At 37.3% G+C, this 25,179-nt stretch overlaps 1 protein-coding gene and 1 long non-coding RNA gene across 2 annotated transcripts; one reads left to right on the plus strand and one right to left on the minus strand.

The window, feature by feature from the left end:
• Positions 1-10,827: 10,827 nt before the first annotated feature.
• On the plus strand, positions 10,828-22,062 carry LOC104241089 (uncharacterized). The gene is made up of 3 exons (XR_714621.2): positions 10,828-10,942; positions 11,309-11,397; positions 21,653-22,062. It is a non-coding gene; the product is annotated as an uncharacterized lncRNA (long non-coding RNA).
• A 962-nt stretch (positions 22,063-23,024) lies between these two features.
• On the minus strand, positions 23,025-24,840 carry LOC104241088 (uncharacterized). The gene has a single exon (XM_009796004.2). It carries the CDS (start codon positions 23,926-23,928, stop codon positions 23,311-23,313), a length of 618 nt encoding a protein of 205 aa, XP_009794306.1. The 5' UTR covers positions 23,929-24,840; the 3' UTR covers positions 23,025-23,310.
• Between the last annotated feature and the right edge of the window lie 339 nt (positions 24,841-25,179).

Below are 25,179 nucleotides of genomic sequence, written 5' to 3' on the forward strand. Positions count from 1 at the left end.
CAATCATCGTGATTGCGTACATGTTCGCGTGACATAATTACGATTTTCAAAATAAATTAAGGTACGCGTCCACGCGACTTTGACTAAGTTTTTTTTAATAAACTAAGTGTTGTGAATTGTGTACACGTACGCGTGACATGACTCTTGACACGCCAAACCACACGAGTATACGTATGCGTAACACGATAATTCTTTAAGTACGAGCAAATCACGTAGTTAAAAGCGGTAAAGGTAAAATGCATGCAGTTTCTAAACACGTAATTAAATAATTTAAGCCAAGTATAAATTGTTAAGCGACCGTGCTAGAACCACGGAATTCGGGAGTGCCTAACACCTTCTCCCGGGTTAACAGAATTCCTTACCTGGATTTCTGGCTCGCGGACTGTAATACAGAGTTAATATTTTCCTCGATTCGGGATTCTAACCGGTGACTTGGGACACAATAAATTATCCCAAGTGGCGACTCTGAATTTAATGTAAATAATCCCGTTTCGATTGTCCTTTAATTGGAAAAACTCCCTTATACCCTTTGTGGGGTGTAGAAAAAAAGGAGGTGTGACAGTGTCGTATATTGATTATTTTCGCTTGGGCTTTATTCCTTTAGCATATTTTGACGCCGTGATTATGATTTTGGATAGATTCGACGCGATTGGAGGCCGATTCGAGGGGCAAAGGTGTCGCGAGCTAGAGACTTGTCCGGTTTGGGGTGAGTAATGATTGTAAATGATGTTCTGAGAGAATGAAACCCCGGATTGCATATCGTTGTGCTATATTTAGGTGACACACACGCCTAATGACGAGCGTGGGGTCGTGCGCTATTGGGAATTGTGACTTAGTCCGTCCCGAATGACTATTTTACCACGTATTTGATTGAAAATCTCTTTGCTATCATCATTATTTGGGTTGAATGCCATATTTGGGCCTCGTGCCAACTATTTGAACCCTTTGGGGATTTATATTGATATTTCCTCACCGTTTTAACTTTATACTGGAACACAGTCATGATATATTTCACTATTTTCATAATCAGCCATGTTTACTATGTTTTAACACTTATATGATCTTTTAAATGATAATTGGGTTGAGAAATCCTGTTTTACTACTGCCGAGTGGCTTGTGAGGATTTTTGACTGAGTAAGGTCGAGGGCCTATGTTGTGAGGAAACACTAAGCTTGATTTGAGGTCGAGGGCCTGAGATATATACGCCACGAGGTGGCTTGATTGATATGAGGCCGAGAGCCTAGTGATGATGCCACGAGATGGCTTGATATTGCGCTTGGGCTGTAAGGGGCCCCTTTAGAAGTCTACACAACCTCAGTGAGCGCGGGTACACATTGTGATGTGAGATATAGCCCGAGGGGCTGGTATTGTTCTGAGATATTGCCCGAGGGGCGGATTTGTTGATACTGTGCCCGAGGGGCGAACCTTTATGTGTTTATTTTCCTTAATTTCCTGTCATTTACCTGCTCAAATTGTTGAAAAAGTTTTTCGTGAAGTTTAATTTGAGTTAAATGACCTTCACATATCTTTTACTGATTTTACTACTTCACTAGTTTTACTGCTTCATTATAGTTTGCAAATGTGCTTTACGTGATTTCCTACTTTCAGATTTTATTTATGATTATTACTCACTGAGTTGGAGTACTCAGTTTACTCCTTGCACCCCGTGTGCAAATTCAGGTGCATCTAGTCCTGCTCCCGAGTGCTGATCTTTCTAGCTCAGGTGGATCCGAGGAGTCTCTAGGTAGTTGTCGGCGTTCACAACCCAGAGCTTCTTCCCTATCTTATTTCTCCATGTTCTTAGTTACTATATTAAACTCTGTAGCTTCCTCTGAGTATTCCGGATTGTTTAGATGCTCATGACTAGTGATACCCCGGTATCGGGCTATGTTGGGTTGTATTCCGCAAATTATGCTATTATCTACTTAAACTTTGGATTATTTTATCATGCTTTTAACTGTTTCTTACGATTTAACTGTTAAATACTGAAATGGGAAGTGTCGGTTGGCCTTGTCTTCACGAGAGGCGCTATCACGATCAGGTCCACATCTTGGATTGTGACAAGTTGGTATCAGAACCTAGGTTACATAGGTCTCACGAGTCATGAGCAGGTTTAGTAGAGTCTCGCGAATCGGTACGGAGACGTCTGTATTTATCCTCGAGAGGTTGCAGAACCTTTAGGAAAAACTTCATATTCTTGAAATTTTTGTTGTGTGAATTTGTTGATCCAAGTACTAAACTTTTGTTATTCTATTCTCTCATAGATGGTGAGGACACGCACTACCGGTCAGGATGGACGACCACCAGTACCACCAACTATGGCCACCAGAGGCCGAGGACGTGGTCGTGGTTGTGATAGGGGCAGAGGTGCGGCTCGCACAACAACTAGGGCAGCACCTGCATATCCACCAGTCGCCCTAGTTCAAGATCAGATCCCAGTTATGGACGCTCCAGTAGCACCAGTTGTGCCCATTGTGAATCTGGGTCTTCAAAAGGCCTTGGCTCAGATCGTATCAGTTTGCACTGGCCTGGCTTAGGTGGTTTTAGCCACTACAGCCGCAGCTACTTCTCAGGTCGGAGGAGGCAATCAGACTCCCACCGCTCACATACCTGAGCAGGTCGTGCAGGGACTTTAGACACCAGGGGCACATCCAGCCCAGCCGGTTGTAGCTGTTCAAGATTATGTAGTTCCTGCCATGCTAGAGGACGAGCAGCGTAGGTTGAAGAGGTTTGGTAGATTTTAGCCTCCGAGAAGATCTTTTGTCTCATGGTAGCCTACTCCAGTCCCCTTTTCGAGGAAAGCATAAAATATAGGAAAGTCCCAGGTTAAATAAAAAAACTAAGACTACTTTTAGCGATGTAGAGGGCGAGGATGCCCAGGGTTCATTGGATAAGTGTAGAGGATGCTTCGTACAACTAGTATTCTAGAGACCAGCGGGGTCGCTTTCACTACTTATCAATTTTCTAGAGCTTCCTTCACTTGGTGGGAGAATTTCGAGAGGCGTAGGCCTGTTGGTGCAGCACCCCTTACCTGGCAGCAGTTCTCTGTTCTCTTTTTGGAGAAGTATGTGCCGAAGTCTCGCAGAGAGGAGCTGCGCAGGTAGTTTGAGTGATTGTGTCAGGGGGAGATGACCATGTCGCAGTATGAGTTGAGGTTCTCCAAGTTAGCTCGTCATGCTATCTGGTTGGTTCTGACAGATAGAGAGAGGATTAAGAGGTTTGTTGATGGCCTCACTTATCAGCTTCATATTCTCATGACCAGGGAGAGGGTGACCGGTGCTACCTTCGAGGAGGTTGTGGATATTGCCTATGAGATTGAGTCTGTTCATCGCTAGGAGCGAGAGGTTAGGGAGGCCAAGAGGCCTCGAGGATCTGGTAGTTATAGTGGTGCTCCTTCGAGGGGTTAGTTCCAGCACGGCAGAGGTCGTCCATTCAGGAATGCTCAGCCAGCTCGCCCAGGTTATCGTGGGGCATCATCGGGTCATGGTTCTCACAGTTCTCATCAGGGTCAGTCATCACTTAGTGCCCTTTCAGCTCAGAGTTCATCCCGTGCTCCATCAGTTCAGGTTTTTTCTATGCCAGGTGCATCTGCTAGTCACTTCGGTACGAGGGGTTTCCTTTAGTCCCCTTCTCCAGCACTCGAGAGTTGTTATGAGTGTGGAGAGATGGGTCATATGTGGAGGCAGTGCCCTCGTCGTCTTGCGAGTTCATCTCAGTAGAGGGGTCAGTTATCGGCTTCAGTGCCAGTTACTTCCTCACCACCCGCCCAGCTAGCTAGGGGTGGAGGTCAGTCAGCTAGGGGTCGCCCTAGAGGGGAAGGTCGATCAGGTGGCGGTCAGGCCCATTTCTATGCACTTCCATCCAGATCCGACGTTATTGCTTCATATGTTGTTATTACAGGTATTGTTTGCCACAGAGATGCCTCTGTATTATTTGATCCCGGTTCCACTTTTTCTTATGTGTCATCATACTTTGCTCATGATTTGGGTATGCCCCGTGAGTTTCTTGTTTCACTTGTTCATGCATCTACCCTAGTGGGCAATACTGTTATTGTAAACCGTGTGTACTGGTCGTGTGTGGTGACTATTAGGGGTTTAGAGACCCGAGTGGATCTTTTATTATTGTGTATAGTGGATTTTGATGTCATTTTGGGCATGGATTGGCTATCTCAGTGTCGTGCTATTCTGGACTATCATGCCAAGACAGTCATATTGGCTATACCGGGCGTGCCATGGATTGAGTGGCAAGGTGGCTGATTACGTTCCTAGTAGAGTGATCTCGTTCTTGAAGGCCTAGCGTATGGTTGGGAAAGGTTGTCTCTCGTATCTAGCCTTTGTGAGGGACGTCGGTGCTGAGACTCCCAGTATTGATTCTGTTTCAGTTGTGAGGGATTTTCCTGATGTGTTTCCTGTAGACGTGTCGGGCATGCCATCGGACAAGGATATTGATTTTGGTATTGACCTGGTACCGGGCACTCAGCCCATTTCTATTCCGCCGTATCATATGGTACCAGCAGAGTTGAAGGAGTTGAAGGAGCAGCTTCAGGAACTCCTTGATAAGGGGTTCATTAAGCCTAGTGTGTCACCTTGGGGTGCGCCAGTTCTATTTGTGAAGAAGAAGGATGGCACTATGAGGATGTGCATCGATTATAGACAATTGAACAAGGTAACAGATAAGAACAAGTATCCTTTGCCTCGCATTGATGATTTATTTGACCAGCTTTAGGGAGCGAGGGTGTTCTCCAAGATTGATCTTCGTTCGGCCTATCACCAGTTGAAGATCAAGGACTCAGATATTCTTAAGACGGCTTTCAGGACCCGATATGGTCATTATGAGTTCTTGGTGATGTCTTTTGGGCTGACCAATGCCCCAACAGCATTCATACATTTGATGAACAACATGTTCCAGCCTCTTATCTCGACTCATTTGTCATAATCTTCATTGATGATATTCTAGTGTATTCGCGTAGTCAGGAGGAGCACGCGGAGCATTTGAGAGTTGTGTTGCAGAGTTTGAGGGAGGAAAATCTTTATGCAAAATTCTCCAAGTGTGAGTTTTGGCTTAGTTCAATGGTTTTCTTGGGGCACGTGGTGTCCAGTGAGGGTATTTAGGTTGATCCAAAGAAGATAAAGGCAGTTCAGAGTTGGACCAAATCGTCCTTAGCCACAGAGATTCGCAACTTTCTTAGTTTGGCAAGCTATTATCGCCGATTTGTTCAGGGATTCCCATCTATCACATCGCCCTTGACCAAGTTGACTCAGAAGGGTGCTTCATTTGTATGGTCGGACGAGTGTGAGGAGAGCTTTCAGAAGTTCAAGACAGTCTTGACCACAGCTCCAGTATTAGTTTTACCATCAGCTTCAGGTTCATATACCGTGTATTGTGATGCTTCGAGATTTGGTATTGGTTGTGTTTTGATGCAGGAGGGTAGAGTTATTGCTTATGCTTCTCGTCAGTTGAAGCCCCATGAGAAGAACTACCCCGTTCATGATTTGGAGTTGGTTGCCATAGTTCACGCGTTGAAGATTTGGATGCATTACTTGTATGGTGTGTTTTGTGAGGTGTTTACCAATCATCGTAGCCTCCAGCACTTGTTCAAGCAAAAGGATCTTAATTTGAGGCAGCGGAGGTGGTTGGAATTGCTTAAGGATTATGATATCACTATATTGTACCATCTGGGAAAGGCCAATGTGGTGACCGATGCTTTGAGCCGAAAGGCGGTGAGTATGGGGAGTTTGGCATATATCCCAGTTAGGGAGAGACCTCTTGCAGTTGATATTCATGCCTTGGCCAATCGGTTCGTGAGGCTGGATATTTCGGAGCCCAATCGGGTATTGGCTTGTGTGGTTTCTCGGTCTTTCTTATATGATCGCATCAGCGAGCGCCAGTATGATGATCCGCATTTGCCAGTACGATGATGCCAGAGATGTGACTATTGATGATGAAGGGGTGTTAAGGATGCAAGGCCGGATTTGTGTGCCCAATGTGGAAGGGCTTCGGGAGTTTCTGGAGGAGGCCCATAGCTCGCGGTATTCTATTCATCCGGGTGCCGCGAAGATGTATCAGGATTTGAGGCAACACTATTGGTGGAGAAGAATGAAGAAAGACATTGTGGGATTTATAGCCCGGTGTCTCAATTGTCAACCGGTGAAATATGAGCATCAAAGACCGGGTGGCTTGCTTCAGCGGATGGATATTCCATAGTGGAAGTGGGAGAGGATCACTATAAACTTTGTAGTTGGACTTCCACGGACTTTAAATAAGTTTGATGTTATTTGGGTGATTGTGGATCTGCTGACCAAGTCTGCGCACTTCATTCCTGTGTGTACTACCTATTCTTTAGAGCGGTTGGTAGATATCTATATCCGGGAGATTGTCAGTTTGCATGGTGTCCCCGTTTCTATCATTTCAGATAGGGGCACTCAATTTACTTCGCAGTTTTGGAGGTTTGTGCAGCGAGAGTTGGGTACTCAGGTTGAGTTGAGCATGGTTTTTCACCCTCAGACGGACGGGCAGTCTGAGCACACTATTTAGATATTGGAGGACATGTTGTGTGCTTGTATCATTGATTTCAGAGGGTCATGGGATCAGTTTCTGCCGCTTGCAGAGTTTGCAATTAATAACAGCTACCAGTCGAGTATTCAGATGGCTCCATATGAGGCTTTATATGGGAGGCGGTGTAGATCTTCAGTTGGTTGGTTTGAACCGGTTGAGGCTAGGCTATTGGGGACAGACTTGGTGCAGGATGCTTTGGAGAAGGTGAAGGTGATTCAGGAGAGGTTTCATACAGCGCAGTCGAGGCAAAAGAGTTATGCTGACAAGAAGGTTCGAGATATGTCCTACATGGTTGGTGAAAAGGTTCTGTTGAAGGTTTTGCCCATGAAGGGTGTTATGAGATTTGGGAAGAAAGGGAAATTGAGTCTGCGGTTCATTGTGCCTTTTGAGGTGCCTCGGAGGATTGAGGAGGTGGCTTATGAGCTTGTTTTGCCACCCAGCTTGTCGAGTGTGCATCCGGTATTTCATGTTTCTATGCTCTGAAAGTATGTTGGGGATCTGTCTCATGTTCTCGATTTCAGCACGGTTCAGTTGGATGATGATTTGACTTATGACGTGGAGCCAGTAGCTATTTTGGGTCGTCAGGTTCGAAAGTTGAGGTCAAAGGATATATCTTCGGTGAAGGTGCAGTGGAGAGGTCGGTACGTGGAGGAGGCTACCTAGGAGACCGAGTGGGAGATGCGGAGTAAATATCCTCACCTGTTTGAGGCTTTAGGTATGTTTTTTGACTCGTTCGAGGACGAACGTTTGTTTAAGTTGGGGAGGATGTGACGACCCGACCAGTCGTCTCATGACTTACCGCTCCATTTCCCCCTTCTCTGCTTCTTATTGCTTGTCTATCAGTTCTGTGTGTGATCGGGTTGGTTGGCTCGGGTTCGAAAAGGATTTGGTAAGGTTTGAGACACTTAGTCTCTTTTGAAGAAGCTTAAGTTGGAAAAGTCAACCGGATGTTGACTTATGTGTTAGAGGACTCGGATGTGAGTTCCGATGGTTTTTTTAGCTTCAGGAGGTGATTTGGGACTTAGAAGCGTGATCAGAATGAGTTTTGGAGGTTCGGAGTTGATTTAGGCTTGAATTGGCGAAGTTGATATTTTGGCGATTTTCGATTGGTAGGCGAGATTTTGATATAGGGGTCGAAATGGAATTCCGAGAGTTGCAGTAGTTCCGTTGTGTCATTTGGGATGTGTGTGCAAAATTTTAAGTCATTCGGACGTGGTTTGGTTGGGTTTTTTATCAAAAGCAGAATTTGGAAGATTTTTGGAAATTTAGGCTTGAATCTGACGTGTTTTGGTTGATTTGATATTGTTTGAGGTGTTTTGAAGATTAGTACAAGTTTGAATAAGGTTATGGGATATGTTTGTGCTTTTGGTTGAGGTCCCGGGGGCCTCGGGGTGATTTCGGATGGTCGATGGGGAAGTTTGAGATTTTGCAGCTGAAGATTTTTCTGCTTCTGGTATTTCCGTACGTGCGGATTGGGGACCGCAGGTACGATACCGCAGATGTGAGGATGGGATCCGCAGAAGCGGAAATGAGCTAGGGAGGTAGAAACCGCAGAAGCGGTTAGGAGGACCGCACCTACAATGTCGCAAATGCGGATATTTCATCGCAGATTCGGAAGCATGGGAACTTAAGTCAAAACCGCAGAAGCGGTTGGTTGACCGCAAATGCGGTACCGCAGAAGCGGTAAATTGGCCGCAGATACGAAAATGCCTGGGCCAGAAGGTATAAATTGTTTCCTTCGCGATTTTTGAGCTATTCCACCATTTTTGACTCGGCTTGGGAGCTTTTTGGACGATTTTGAAGAGAGATTTCAAGGGAACTTCATTGAGGTAAGGATTTTGGACCTAAAACTCGTCCCTATGGTATTATTTCACGGATTAGAGCTATAACTAATGGAATTAAGGGTTAAAATTGGGGGAAACTAGGACTTGGTATTGGAGACCTAGACTTGGGGGTTTGAGGGACCTATTGTGGTCGGATTTTGGTACTTTTGATATGTATGAACTCGTGGGGAGATAAAGAACCTATTGATGTGAATTTTATCGAATTACGAGACGTGGGCCCGGGGTTCAGGCTTTGATAATTTCGGGATTTGTGTTGTATATTGATTATTTTCGCTTGGGCTTCATTTTTTTAGCATATTTTGACGCCGTGATTCTGATTTTGGATAGATTCGACGCGATTGGAGGCTGATTCGAGGGGCAAAGGCGTCGCGAGCTAGAGATTTGTCCGGTTTGGGGTGAGTAATGATTGTAAATGATGTTCTGAGAGTATGAAACCCCGGATTGCACATCGTTGTGCTATATTGGGGTGACGCACACGCTTGATGACGAGCGTGGGGTCGTGCACTATTGGGAATTGTGACTTAGTCCGTCCCGAATGACTATTTTACCACGTATTTGACTGAAAATCTATTTGTTATCATCATTATTTGGGTTGAATGCCATATTTGGGCCTCGTGCCAATTATTTGAATCCTTCGGGGATTTTTATTGATATTTCCTCACCGTTTTAACTTTATACTTGGACTCAGTCATGATATATTTCACCGTTTTCATACTCAACCATGTTTACTATGTTTTAACACTTATATGATTTTTTAAATGATAATTGGGTTGAGAAATCCTGTTTTACTACTGCCGAGTGACTTGTGAGGATTTTTGACTGAGTAAGGCCGAGGGCCTATGTTGTGAGGAAACACTGAGCTTGATTTGAGGCCGAGGGCCTGAGATATATACGCCATGAGGTGGCTTGATTGATATGAGGCCGAGAGCCTAGTGATGATGCCACGAGATGGCTTGATATTGCGCTTAGGCCGTAAGAGGCCCCTTCAGGAGTCTGCACACCCTCAGTGAGCACGGGGTACACATTGTGATGTGAGATATAGCCCGAGGGGCTGGTATTGTTCTGAGATATTGCCCGAGGGCGGATTTGTTGATGTTGTGCCCGAGGGACGAACCTTTATGTGTTTATTTTCCTTAATTTCCTGTCATTTACCTGCTCAAATTGTTGAAAAAGGTTTTCGTGAAGTTTAATTTGAGTTAAATGACCTTCACATATCTTTTATCGATTTTACTGCTTCACTGGTTTTACTGCTTTATTATAGTATGCAAATGTGCTTTACGTGATTTCCTGCTTTCAGTCTTTATTTATGATTATTACTCACTGAGTTGGAGTACTCACTTTACTTCCTACACCCCGTGTGCAGATTTAGGCGAATCTGGTCCTACTCCCGAGTGCTGATCTTTCCAGCTCAGGCGGATCCGATGAGTCTCTAGGTAGCTATCGGCGTTCTCAGCCCGGAGCTTCTTCCCTATCTTATTTCTCCATGTTCTTAGTTACTGTATTAAACTCTGTAGATTCCTCTGAGTATTCCGGATTGTTTAGATGCTCATGACTAGTGACACCCCGGTATCGGACTGTGTTGGGTTGTATTCCGCAAATTATGCTATTATCTGCTTAAACTTTGAATTATTTTATCATGCTTTAGACTGTTTCTTATTGTTTAACTGTTAAATACTGAAATGGGAAGTGTCGGCTGGCCTTGTCTTCACGAGAGGCGTCATCACGACCGAGTCCGGATTTAGGGTCGTGACACCAGGTTTTCTATACAGAACCAAATCCTAAGTTTCCATCAAATATGCATGTTGTTGTAGATATATTTAAATTTGTATTAAAGTTTTTGAAATTTGTTTTTACTTTGTGTGTTGTTGTACCATACACTATTCTTTTCTTAAAATAGGTAATTATGGCAAAGAAAGAGAAGAGTTCCGCTAATTATGGCTTAAAATAGGTAAGATACAACCGGAAGGAGTCTTATCTAGATGGAAGGACAATTTGGACTTCGATCCTTTTGGTTACGCCCTTTTTCAAGCAAAACATCCCCTAATTTAAGGCACTGATAATGGATTGTATATAAATTGTAAGAAAAACTTGTTTAAGATGGGTAATATACAAAATTTGAATAATTTTAATAAATAAGTGTCAAATATTGTATTAAATAAATTTCAAATATTGTATAGGAATGAAAAAATTCCTACTTGTTTTAGTATAATAAGCGTATTTTTCGATTGTAATGAGTCATTGATGTCATCTGTAGCAGGTTATCAATATGTATGTTACAAAAAGTTGCTGCTGATTTATTTTATAGACCTTATTCTACTATATAGTAAGTGAAGGTGTGAGGTACGACGAAGGGTAATTCGGTAATTGTGCCTTACTTTATGGGTAATTTGGTAAGTATATGATTCTTTCCTTAAGTAACATGTGTGCTGCTATACATAGTCCCACAGTAGTCACTTATCCTTTTACTTTTCGTTTTTCAATTCTTTCTCAATTTTTTTGCTCTTTCTGGTTTTCCCTCTTTCAAGTGTGAGCTCATTGATCTGGTAAGTTTTCTTGCAATCTTTTGTTTTTTGCCTATATGTTGATAAAAATCAGGATTTGATCTTAACTGATTCAAAGTTTATCCATCTTTCTTCTATTTGAATTTGGTGTGAGCTCTCTGATTTGGTGACTTATTTGTACTGTTTTTCTTTGTTTATTGTACTTGTTCTGCTGGTAATTAAAAATTAGATAGTATATGTTAGTTTTCTATTCGTTTGAATAATTTCTTCGTAGAATTTTTTACATGCATGTCAGTAATTGTCCTTGTTTTGCAGATGCATTATGAATTTTGTCTTTTGCCAACTAAATTAGTATAGAATTAAACCGTTCTACTGAAAATTTGACTTATCAAAATTTACTGCTGGAAGATTGGGTCTCAGGCGAAAAAGGAGGAGGAGATCTTCAATTGGATGAGACGAATTTGCGCGCTAGCAAGTCATGCAACAACAGAATAGTGGTAATTTTCACTTGAAGTTGATGGATTATTATATGCAGCGGAAGCAATGCCAGTATCAAAATCACATGTAATTTAGACAACTAGCATAAACGGGATTTCACGGGTTACCTCTTGAAGCGTGAACATATCTTTTCTACCACGTGAGCCTTCAGTTCCATAACTTCTTAATAGAATCTCCATCACCCGCACAATCGTGATCCTCGAACGTTCCACGGTCTTCTACTGTGTTACCCAAATAATACCCGAAAATAGCAATTTCGTGTGGGCGAAATTTCTAGGAAAACTTGGCTGAAAATTTCAGCCACCATGTACTCATCCCTCTAGGTGGAAAACCTTATGTATTTATAGCACAAGTTTTAAGGGTTAAGACCCTTTTCCAAAACCTGTTAGGTTTTCTTTTCCACCAGAAAAAGGATTCCTTTATTTCCTATTATTTAGGCACAGTAGGGACCACAGAATTTAATTAACAAGGCTTCCAATTATGGAATTAATTTGTAATTTTCGAAATTAATATCCACCATAATTAATTACGAATTATTCCACTAAAAATTCGTAATTACACTCCTTATTCAATTTCGAAATTCATCCATTAAATCTTATTTAACTCCCCATGTTAAGATTCAGATACGAATCAATTAAATTAAATTACTGACGATTTAATTTATTGATTATTTCCTTTAGACTTTCGCTTAACTTATTTCATGTGTCGGATACAAAATCCACCGGCCGGGTTTACACGTGAAAACTTATAAGCTTTCATAAAGGTATATCATCAATCTCTAAACTGAGACATGGATTCCATCAACTAACTATTACTTCGCCAATATATATTATTATTATCCAATTTACCAGGCATATTGACCCACGAAAGAATCTCGCCTTTTAATAAATCAAAACAATAATAATATACACAACTAATAATAATTATATCAAGATTAAGAGTATAAGTACATTTAATGGCTAGAGAGTTTATTTTATTAAGTCAGTATAAAATACTTATCTCTACCTGGTCCGTTCAATACATACAAAATGTACTAGCACAAGAAGTTGGAATTAAACCATTCCCATAATCAAGATTAATTATATTTAATCTTGTGCTACAATCATTCCTGATGGTTTGTCCAATTCCATCATTAGATTGTGAACTCAAACTTTATACTTATAAGAACCGATGATTTAATCTTCCGTGTATAAGCTAAACTCTATACACTAAATCATCTACTATATAAGCAAAGGACACAGACTATTATATGATCTATTTAAAACTTTATTAAAACTGAATAAACAATTATTTCATAATAAATACTATATCTAAACCAAACTCATGGTTAATAGTATATATCCCAACAATCTCCCACTTAGACTTTTAACCATGATAATTATTAGAATATACTATATCCAAATGCATGGTTAATAGTATATGCCCCAACAATCTCCCACTTAGACTCATAACCATGCATCTACAACTTTCTCAGGCATTCTTTTACATGACTATTAAAAGTCTTCACCAAATAAGGTTTTGTTAAAGAATCTTGCCAAGTTATATCTGATGCAATATTTGTCCAGTAGTACTTTGTCGTAATTATCTAGTTTGGTATTAAACTCTTCAGAGATCCTGTTACCGAAACTATCCCAAGAATGAACACCGAACTATAATTTTCTTTAGCTTTCTCCCACTAAGACGAAGTACCACTAATATTACCTTCGTTACCTCACGACATTGAAATATTAGTGACTTCTTACTATAGTGTTCAATGTTCAAACATCACTCCCACTCGATAAAGGCATATTATGTCTATTAACGTTCTCCCACTACTTAAATGCAATGGAACGTCAATTCTGACGTGTGGGTTTTGATGTTCTTGAACATCTAGTTATTTCTTTGCCCAGTTCCTGTAAAAATAGTTTACTTCTAGGAACATGTTTTATTAAACAGTCCTTATCTAGAAAAATGCATTTGTTTTAACAATTGCCTTATTTTCTTTAGGACAATAAAATAAAGCTTCATTCGTTTTCTTGGATATTCGATAAACATGCACCTATCCATCCTTAGTTCCAACTTACATATCTGCTTTCCCTTTCAGCACATATGCGGGATAATCCTATATCTGAACATGCCACAGACCAAGCTTACATTCAGTCCACAGTTCTATAGATGTCCCAGGTACTAGCTTAGAAGGAACTAAATTCAGAATGTAATTTGAAGTTTCCAGGAAATATTCCAAAAATAAATAAGGCAAATCTGAATAACACGTCATTAGTCTATCCATATCCAAAAGAGACTTATTTCTTCTTTCTACTACACGACTCTATTATGGAGTTTATGGTGTAGTCAATTGAGATGTAATCCCTATTCTGATATGTAACTAAAAAACTCTTTAGAGAGATGCTCGCCACTACAATCAAATTGTAGTAACTTAATATATTTCTTTGGTGCTTCTCTATTTCAAGTCTTAAAAACCTTGAATTACTTAATTCATTAAGACTTACAGTGCATCAAATAAATATATTAATATTTTGAGTAATCATTTATGAACGTCATAAAATACTCAAAATCTATCTCTTACGAGTATGTTCATTTAACCATACAAATCAGAAAGGATTCATTCTAGCTTATCACTAGTTTTATTTCCTTTTAAAGGGAAACATCTTTTAGTCAAATTTCCTTCCAAACAGGATCCACAAGTTGGTAGTGCCTCTACTTTCAATGAACCTTAAGGTCCATACTTGACCAACTTGAAATCCTATCCAGATTAATATGACTTAGATAAAAGTGCACATATAAGTTTTACTCAATTTTGAAGAACATATTCTCTTATGAGGTAGACTAATATTGTTCTGTTCAGGAGAGACATCAATATATAATAACAAGGTCATGCATTCATGTACCACAAGAGATAAAGTGTTTATTAAGCTCAATAACTCAAGAGTTATTCGAAAAATAAAACAAATATCCATCTCTTATTTTGCCCAGAAACCGGAATTAAATTCCTTCTAACAAAAGTACATATATTGCATCCTTAAAATTAATGCCTTATCACTAAAAGAAAATTTTAACAAGTAATACGACAAATTGCATAAAATCATTGTGGAGTTGAGATAAAAATATTAAATAGATCATAATAAGTCAAAACACTGAATAGTAAAATTCAGACTGCATTCAATATTTATATACATACATGCATCTGGAATAATAAATTTCGATGGGAAAAGAATTATTCATGCAAAGTATATTATATAATGCAAGAATTATACAATCCAAAAATAAATAGAACCAACTCAGATGGAGAGCATACTATTATTTTCAGTCAATTGTATATAACTTTTTAATACAAAAATTTTAAAACACACTACACATATATGTCATGCATCTTGAATAGCAATTTCGATGGGAAAGAACTACTCATGCAACATACATATGCAATGCCAGATTATTCACTCCAATAATTAAAACAGACCCAACTCAGATGGAGAGTATACTGTTAATTTAAGTCAAGTGAACATCATTTTTAATAGCTCTAGTTTCATTGATCCAACATGTATACTCAGATGGAGAGTAAGTACACGATATCAATTACTAGTATTTCACCTAGTGAGCTTACAATAAATTTATCCGATATGGAGGAAGACCTAAAGTCAACGCATAAATTTATTACTCACTTGAAATTAATAGTGGAAGACCATAGAAATATATTTCTATCACCACTTAATCATGATTGTATTGTAGTTACAAAATTGATTCAACCCTTTAAGCTCAGATGGAGAGTTAATACTGGTTATCAATAACTAGTAACTATAGCCAGTGAGTTCATAATAAATTTATCCGATATGGAGGAAGACCTAATGTCAACGCATAAATTTATTATCTCACTATAAATAAAAAATGAAGACAATAGGGGTTTATTCCCATCACCACTTTATCACAACCACGAACTTTTCTCTGAGGATTAAGTTCCATATTAAAAAAAATGCTCAATACCCATTTAAACAGTCTTAAAATACTAAAATTAATATTTCACACTGTATAGTGGTGATTATTGTTGACTGGACTATTTCTGATAAATCTACCAAATTTCATATCAATCAAAAATTGCGACCAAATTTGGAAAATTATCATTTTAAGCATTTTTTTAAGAATTTAAAATATGACCTACATTTTTTTTATCATATACCAATTCATGTCAAATCAACATGTGTTATCATGTTCCAGATTAGACATATAAAATGATAGAAAGAATGACTTTTCGTATGTAAATCACATTTTAATCCGTCAAACCTCCAAAAAACTCACCTAAACGATCCCAAATCGTCAAAATACGATGTGATTCACTGCATAGCAGTGAGTTCTTCTTAAATGATCGTTTCCAATGATCCTACCGAATTTCAGGTCATTCGGTGATCGTGAAATTCATGATCGCCAAAAACTAGACCAAATTCGAATAAATTATTTTTTTGGCGTAGTCAGGATTAAATCCATGTGATTTGCATTCTTGCTATATATAATATCAAGTTGAATCATCATGTTTCAGATTTAACACAAATATAGCCGATATATAAAGAATAATTTTTCATATTTATAACAAATTCAATTTAATAAACTGCTTGAAAACCCATCTAAACGACCTCAAAATGCCAAAAAAACAACATGATTCACTGCATAGCAAGGAGTTTTTTTTTCACTAGATCGTTTTCGATGAACCCACCAAGTTTCAGGTTAATCGGAGTCCGTCAAATTCATGACCACTAGCCTGTAACCAAACTCGGAGAATAACCGTTTTAAGTAGTTTCATGAATTAAAATAAATATGATATTGATTTCCATTCTCCTTATAATTACACTATGAGCTCAAGGCATATATTATTTTCTTCCTATTTCTAGGATATATAATATCTCCTTTTGCAATAAATTATCCTTTTATTAAATACATAAGAACCTGAGATATTATATTTTCTCCCGTTCAGTGAAAACCCCAATATCTCTTCTCATGGGTGGAGTTAGTTTCACTAGTACCCAAAGATAAATACTCTTTTTCTAGTTATGAACCTCCACCATTAATGTAGATTTCTCAAGGATAATTTTCACATGGTATATTAAACATATTTCAATGACTCAAATAAATAGACCATTTTGTGGATCCTACTTATTAATCATAATGCTCAATCCATGAATAGATATAATTTCACATGTACAAATTTACTAAGAATTTTTCATGAGTTCAAATAAACAAACCACTTCAGTGGTAACTATTTATTACTCATAAAATTCTCAATTTACAAGTGAATATATATTTAGCTCATAAAATTATTTTATGGTAGACCATAGCTTAAAAGTCATACCAACATTATAAAACTCATACAACATACCGTCATATTTCACTTAATTAGAACCTCCAATCAGAGAACAAAATTCTTCATCGAAAATCCAAACTAGTAATCACGTAGGGCATGAAAATATAAACTTAAATTTGAGAAATTTTTTATGCACAAACATGCCAAACGCTCCAATCATTAGTCATCCAGGATATCAAATAGAGAATTTTACTTTCTTACAAAATAATTATATCATTACACAATATGAATTATACCTTGTAAGACCTAGTCAATAAAATCTTACACCTCTATTATTGAATTTAATACAACAACACGTTTATTTGCTAATAGTCAATGTGTAAACCTATTATATGACTAGTATTTAATCATGGGGACCATGGGGAGTCATCCCCAACACCATTGAATTAAAAAAGAATTAAAATTATTAAGAAATAATTTCCAGAAAATAGAAAAACGTCCAAAACACAGTCCAAACGACCTCAAAACGCTGAAAAATACCATGATTCACTGCATAAGCAGTGAGTTTTTCTCACCACGTCGTTTCCGATGGACCCACCAAATTTCAGCTCAATCGGAGTCCGTCAAGTTCGCTGACCTCCGAAAATTCCGGCTATTCGGTCAAAAACAGGTTTTGCGTTTTTCTAGGATTTACCCCAAAAAATTCAGATAATCTCAATCAAATATCAATAAGAAAATATATATCTCATGATTATAAGAATAATCCATAAATTATGCACAGTTAATTCATAAAACAGCAGTGCAGTTTTTCAGAAAACCACATATATATGTAATTCAAAAAATGCACATAAACACCATATTCTTGTTTCATGAAAAACTTAGTTATCTAATTAGATGTGAGTGAGCTCTGATACCAATTGATGGATTATTATATGCAGCGGAAGCAATCCCAGTATCAAAATCACATGTAATTTAGACAACTAGCATAAACGGGATTTCACGGGTTACCTCTTGAAGCGTGAACATATCTTTTCTACCACGTGAGCCTTCAGTTCCATAACTTCTTAATAGAATCTCCATCACCCGCACAATCGTGATCCTCGAACGTTCCACGGTCTTCTACTGTGTTACCCAAATAATACCCGAAAATAGCAATTTCGTGTGGGCGAAATTTCTAGGAAAACTTGGCTGAAAATTTCAGCCACCATGTACTCATCCCTCTAGGTGGAAAACCTTATGTATTTATAGCACAAGTTTTAAGGGTTAAGACCCTTTTCCAAAACCTGTTAGGTTTTCTTTTCCACCAGAAAAAGGATTCCTTTATTTCCTATTATTTAGGCACAGTAGGGACCACAGAATTTAATTAACAAGGCTTCCAATTATGGAATTAATTTGTAATTTTCGAAATTAATATCCACCATAATTAATTACGAATTATTCCACTAAAAATTCGTAATTACACTCCTTATTCAATTTCGAAATTCATCCATTAAATCTTATTTAACTCCCCATGTTAAGATTCAGATACGAATCAATTAAATTAAATTACTGACGATTTAATTTATTGATTATTTCCTTTAGACTTTCGCTTAACTTATTTCATGTGTCGGATACAAAATCCACCGGCCGGGTTTACACGTGAAAACTTATAAGCTTTCATAAAGGTATATCATCAATCTCTAAACTGAGACATGGATTCCATCAACTAACTATTACTTCGCCAATATATATTATTATTATCCAATTTACCAGGCATATTGACCCACGAAAGAATCTCGCCTTTTAATAAATCAAAACAATAATAATATACACAACTAATAATAATTATATCAAGATTAAGAGTATAAGTACATTTAATGGCTAGAGAGTTTATTTTATTAAGTCAGTATAAAATACTTATCTCTACCTGGTCCGTTCAATACATACAAAATGTACTAGCACAAGAAGTTGGAATTAAACCATTCCCATAATCAAGATTAATTATATTTAATCTTGTGCTACAATCATTCCTGATGGTTTGTCCAATTCCATCATTAGATTGTGAACTCAAACTTTATACTTATAAGAACCGATGATTTAATCTTCCGTGTATAAGCTAAACTCTATACACTAAATCATCTACTATATAAGCAAAGGACACAGACTATTATATGATCTATTTAAAACTTTATTAAAACTGAATAAACAATTATTTCATAATAAATACTATATCTAAACCAAACTCATGGTTAATAGTATATATCCCAACAGAAGTCAACTGAGATATCTCAATTATATAAGTATGTTAATATTTAGTTCTATTTATGGAAAACCTTTTGTCTCTGACTGAAATTTAGGAATTTCGATGTTTATGATTATATCCTTCATTTATACTCTTAGGCAACCTATCGGAAGATCCCTTTTAGTGTGTCCTTGAAGGTGAGTTTGCGTTTTATTTTCTTTATTGGACGTATTTTTAGCAGTTCAATAAAAAGAGAAAATATCATTGATCCTTGCAATATCAAGAAGTATGATCTTTCTACGACTATGCGATAAGAGTGAATCAAGTAGACAGCTTTAGGCCTTGATAGTCGCATTTTACTGTACATTAGCTAATAAGAAGAGATTGTGAGAGTGATTGAAAGATATTACTAAATTATTAGTCTTCGACAAACTGTTTTCTTACAACCCTCATAAAAAATTATGTAGGTTTAATTTATCTTACCTTCTCCAAAAACAAAAAAAGGAAGTATGAATTTTCTAAACGATCAGATAGTGTTGTCTATAAAAGGTCCAAAAATATGATGAAGTTTATTCTTACGTGTGTTGATACCATAGCAGTTGGATTCTAAAGGATTCAAGAAAGACAATGATTTTAAGCTGTAAATACAATTTCATAAGTGTGAAATTTTTTAATGTAAAATGGTGGCACAACTACGATAAGTGAGTTGGCTAGCTTTCACCTGGTAAAAAATTAGTCCTTTTTTCTTTCTGTTTCAACCAGTTTCTAAGTTGTCAGTATTATGATATGCCATTTTTATTTTTCAGGTATTTAATAGATGTGATGATCTGATTAGATAGACAACTATTATACTTGCTATAATTACCTTTGCTTGAAGATCTCATTATAAGATAAATAAATATTTGCAGCAAGATTTTTGCACTACAAATGTTCTGCTATATAAAATACAATACTCATCTTTATAAAAAATAGAATATAATAGTCACTCAAGAAGCAGGTAAGCTTGACTTTTCGATACATGTGGTCGCATTAGGCGTTCTATGCAGGTCTTGCAAATGAAGTCAGCACTTTTAATTATTTGCAGTTTGAATTAGCACTTCCAACAGATGTATGTTCTCTAAGGTTATTGCTAAATCTTTTACCATTACTCTAATTCCTCTTTATAGATAATTTTGGATGCTGAAACTTAAAATATAGTACGTGAGAGGCATCGTCCTGCAACTCAAGAACTTAATGTAGTAATGTCTTCATCACAGAAGCTTATTGGTTAACTAAATACTTGCACATCCTTTGTAAAATAAGATAGTTGCACCCTATTCTATCGTCAATTGCAAATCCAAAGATATCAAATCTCACCTACTAAAATATTTGAAAAATTCATTCTACTCTGTCCAACATTTGTGTCCAAAAATTTATTCTACTCTGTCCATTAATATGGTCTATTTTACAAGTAAAGATCTTTAAATGAGAGGAAGGAGTGCTCAGATTTCTCAAGGAGATACAACGATCCTGAATGATAACACAAAAATCATGCAAAATATTTGACTATGCTGATTATGAGATGGTAACCTATTCTATCTGGTTCATCTTTACCTATCATGTGGTTTCTAAATCAGTATGTTATTCATGAAGTAGGGATCATTGATTCTTTTAGTTGCTGGAGTTGCCCTCTCCTATGCTGCAGCTTGGAAATTGAATTCTTTTTTCTGACTGACGAGAAAACTCTTCGAGGTCCATGATTTTCTGCTTGATTTTCGCAATACATATTTTTCTAAGTGTAGTAGTAATTGGCCAATGTATTCTGCGTAATGGGTTGGGAAAAAAGGAAGGTTTTTGCATATAATCTCCTTTGTCACTCTACTAATTTAGGATTTAGGATTTAGGCTGGCTATTTCTACAAGTATGTGACTTCTTGTTATGTGTGTTGTAGTTTTTTCTCCTCAAATAATCTGTGTAACTGTATGTCTTGGAGTTTTTCCTGCCATGTTTAAAATTTATTTGGTTAACAGTATAGTAAGCCTATAAGATGTGCTTGTAAGCCACATTTCTTTTGCTTTGCTTGGAGCAGTGAGGTTATGACTCTTTCTGTTGATGACCTTTGTTAATGGAGTCTCTGTAAAAGTTAACCCTTTTCTTCTTTCTTTTTTTTTTTTGAAAAGGTAACCCTTTTGTTCTTTCGTGGAACTTCCATACTTATGTAGAATTTTGGATGTCATAATCCTGTGTGAATTTGAAAATCTTCTTATAAATGAGCGCATGTGTGTGCAGTGTATATTAGCTCTGACTCCCTGAATCATTGTATTATCAGTAGATAGATCATTGTTCTTTTCACTATTGAAAATGCACAGGCTAAAGTGTATCTTTGGGAATTTATTTCTATTAATGTTCAAGGGGTAGTATATTTAGCCTTCTGAATAAATGTTCAATTGGAATGCTTTAAATACTTTCTGTTGCCTTATAGATTATTTGTGGCTGGCTTTCCTTTTCCTTCCCTTCACTTTTTCCCCCTTCATTTTTCCAGTTTTATTTGGTGGTTTTGTGTACTTCCACGCTATATTGATTCAATCCTTTAAAAAGTAGATGATAATTCAATTGCTCTCACTTTAATAATGTAGGTTGTAGATCTGGTACTAAAGTTTATGCGCATAATCCTTTCTTGGTTCATAATTCATTTTTCATTTTACAAATTATTCTCTATGCACCTGTAGTTGATTCATTTTTATTCCTATTACTCTTTTGAATGCAGTGCCCTCCAGATCTTTAACTTGTGAAATGTAATCGGATTATCCAAGGATAATTTTTCTCCAAAATCCATTACTTCTTCGGTGACTATCCAGATTTAACGCGTTGAAGGGCTTTCCCACTTAACATCTATTTATTGTAGTTCTAATGTATGTTAGTTTTCCCTCAAGCATGGACATACGTATAGTTGGCTATTCTTAATATTACATATGGATGAATATGCTTTTGTATATGTATTTTGTGGAGGGAAGTGGTGGACTGAGTGATGGACACTTGTAAATGGTGACTGCGAATAGATTTTACAGTCATAAAAGTATATTATAGTGTTGCAGTAGATGTTGGATAATCAAAGTCAATAATTTGTTGGACTTGATTGTAATTTTATCCAAGCACTATGGTTGTGATCTTTTTTCACTTATATGTTGTAGAGCTTTGCTCATCGTATATAGTATGAAACTTTAACATGTTGGTTGAAAATATGTTTTTGCTTGGCTTTTGTAACCTTTTAGCTTGTGCGAATAAAACAGACAATATGTCGGGCATGCACGGGCACCACTCATCTAGTATGTAAAATAAGTATATTGTTAGTATATACTTATGTGAGTGCCTTTGAATGGACACGAATTTTAAAAAGAACTATTTTGTTTGAACTTGTTATCTAAAATAAGTCATAGACATTTTTGTTTATTTCATTAAGTGTAAAATGAGAATTTTAAAATTAAATTATTTTTAAATATAGAAAGATATCATACCTTATGGAACAAATTAAAAAGGAAAGAGTAAAGAGGAAAGAGTAAAGAGGAAACGGTAGCTAAACTTTTTGTGTTATACTCCCTTTCTTCCCTTTCGCTTGTCATATTTATTTTTGCACATGCTTTTAGAAAATATTAATTAACAATAATTTGACTAAATTAACCTTATCTTTTGTTTGATCTCAATTATTGCTTCTTGCTTTCATCAAATTAATCTTTCTCCACTTTATTAGTAAGGATAAAATTGGAAAGAAAGAATCAACTCTTTCTTGTTTTTTTCTAAAATGACAACTATTTAAAAATATCTACTTTTAGTAAAGGTGACATATTTTTCGGAACGAAGAGAGTAGTGAAAACACACATTTATATAAAATCTTTCTGATAAATTGAATGACAACTCCCTGAAGTTATTCTTTTGTTAGCCAGAACTCGCGAAGTTTTTAATTTCCGATCTCTAGACGGAGTTGGGTAGAATTGGTCTACCAAGAAATTCGTTCGTCTAAATGCACCAAAGTCTAGTCAAAACGTAAATCAAAAACCAAGTTGTATATGACGTCACTCTTGGTTGACAAAGTCTATTATATAAATTACTTCTAGCACGCCAATTGTAGATCTAATTCTTCATTAGTTCACTTTTCTCCATAATTCCAACTTTAGATACGTTACCTGAAAGCTGAACACATTTACAACACTTAATCACACCATGCATTGAAAGCTACAAAGTACTTACCACATTAACAAGACTTTAAAGTCACAGAAAAAGCACTAAACTTAATTAAGACTAAAGATGCATGACTAGACAGACACTAGAAAGACAAAAGAAAAAGCACAAAGAAACAACGGGAGAAAGTAGAGAATGAAGAAGCGAAAACTAGACATGGCAACATTTGATTGGACAAAGACAAACACCTTAAAACAACCAATGACGAATTTTTGCTTGAATGCTCCTCTCTTTAATGGTATCTAAACTGGGTTTCCATCCTTTTCCTGACAATTGTCTGCTTAAGAATTCAGGTCTTCCTTCAAGAATATCACTGAAGTAATCATGTTTAGATCCTTCTTCCTCTTCTTCTCTTTTCACCAGACAAAGATTCTTGTCCGAATTAAGAACATAATCACGACCATTTCCCAATGATGCAGAGGAAACTGCTGCTGCTGCTGGACATATACGAGCGAATACTGGCAAAAACCCGGTATAAGAAGCTAACAGAGACTTGGATTTAAGCATAGAGCTAGTTTTCATTAGAATTCGTCGTGCTTCTTCAGATGAAAAGCTAACTGGCTTTCCTTTCTTTTTTGGAAGCATCACATAAACCTTGTTCCTCTCCAGTTTCATATCAGCAGGCAATGGAATAGGCTTTTTTCCATCCGTGATCGGCTTGAATTCAACCACTATTTGCTGGGGATGTTCCAGCATCAACTCTGCCACTGTTAAAGACTTGTCATAACTCTGAATCGTCCCATCTGTAAAAATAACCTTGCTTGTGCTATCTGATAACTTGCCCTGTGGATTAATGGAATTGCCCATTTTGGAGTTTGTTGGTGATGGTTTGAGAATCTAACTCAAGATGACTTATGGAGATGGAAAAATGAATAAATTAAAGCTGTGTGTTTTTAATGGGCATTGATAATAGATATTAAAGTTGGTATTTAAGAATGGAAGGTTTGAACTGTGAAGTAAAGAAAGGAGTTTGTTAAACCGCTCCATCTTGTGACTTCTTTGAGGGACATAATGGTGGAATTGGTAGTAATGACTCCACAGAGAATGTCAAGAAAAGGGTAATAAAAGATCTGTTTTGAAATCGTTTTCTTGATGATGGTTTGGGTTAAAGCTAAACTCGTTGACCTGCTCTTCTTCACTTTGTGATCTAATGAAGCCTAGAGCATGCAATCTAACACACGCAATATTAAATTTCAAAGGGAGTTAGACTAGAGAGAGAAAGAGTCTTACCTAACGAGAAATCAGCAAGTCAAGAAATGAGGAACCGTTCAACTGTTTATCAACTGCATCTCCAACTGATTCATATCAAAGTTGTGCCATAGTTATTGGAAACGTACTCAAGAAAAACCATCCAAAGGTGAATGTCTCTAAAGAATCCCGATTGAGAATATAAAGATCCCAGCTCGACTACAAAGTTTCGGTCATTACTGTGTTAAAGCTAACCAAAGCCAAGGTAGATGAGAAACAATCGCTGGAATTCGAACCTTGATCTCTCATAATTTTCACCTACTTCATTGATGGTTAGGTCACACCTTTGAGTGTTGTGTTAAACGTGTATATATATATTATATGATTTGCTATGTTAATTTGATTTAACTATACAAATGAGGGCAAGGTTAGCTGTAATTGCCCCGTCCTTATAGTCTAGCATCAGAAAATTAGATGTGGTCGGGTGCCTATTCTTCAAATTCCCAGTGGCACGATGAGCCAGCAACTATGACTACACATCCCCGCGTGAGATATTACTGTCAATGTCAAGGGATAATTTACAGGTATGCTGAGTCACACATAATCCCTTGAGCGATTGTTGTAGATCTTTTCAAAAAAGCCTAAATTTTAGTCAAATGTTTGAGGCATCAAGTAGTATGCAATGGACATGTACACGAGAATTAATAGTTGGGGTTTACGAGCGAAAGAGCAAATCTTAGATATTTAAGCACTTGAACAAGTTACATGTATGAGTCTTTTGACATCAAGTAGACCAAAGGCATGTACCGAATGAAATCAACAGTTTGAGCAATACTCTGATTTCTGAACAGGAAAAAACATTACACTTCA

This window comes from Nicotiana sylvestris, chromosome 9, assembly GCF_000393655.2.
Source record: "Nicotiana sylvestris chromosome 9, ASM39365v2, whole genome shotgun sequence".
NCBI classification, from domain to species: Eukaryota; Viridiplantae; Streptophyta; class Magnoliopsida; order Solanales; family Solanaceae; genus Nicotiana; species Nicotiana sylvestris.

Excerpts from the sequence above, each read along its gene's own strand:
- LOC104241088 (XM_009796004.2), bottom strand. The coding sequence starts at position 23,928 with ATGGGCAATTCCATTAATCCACAGGGCAAGTTATCAGATAGCACAAGC.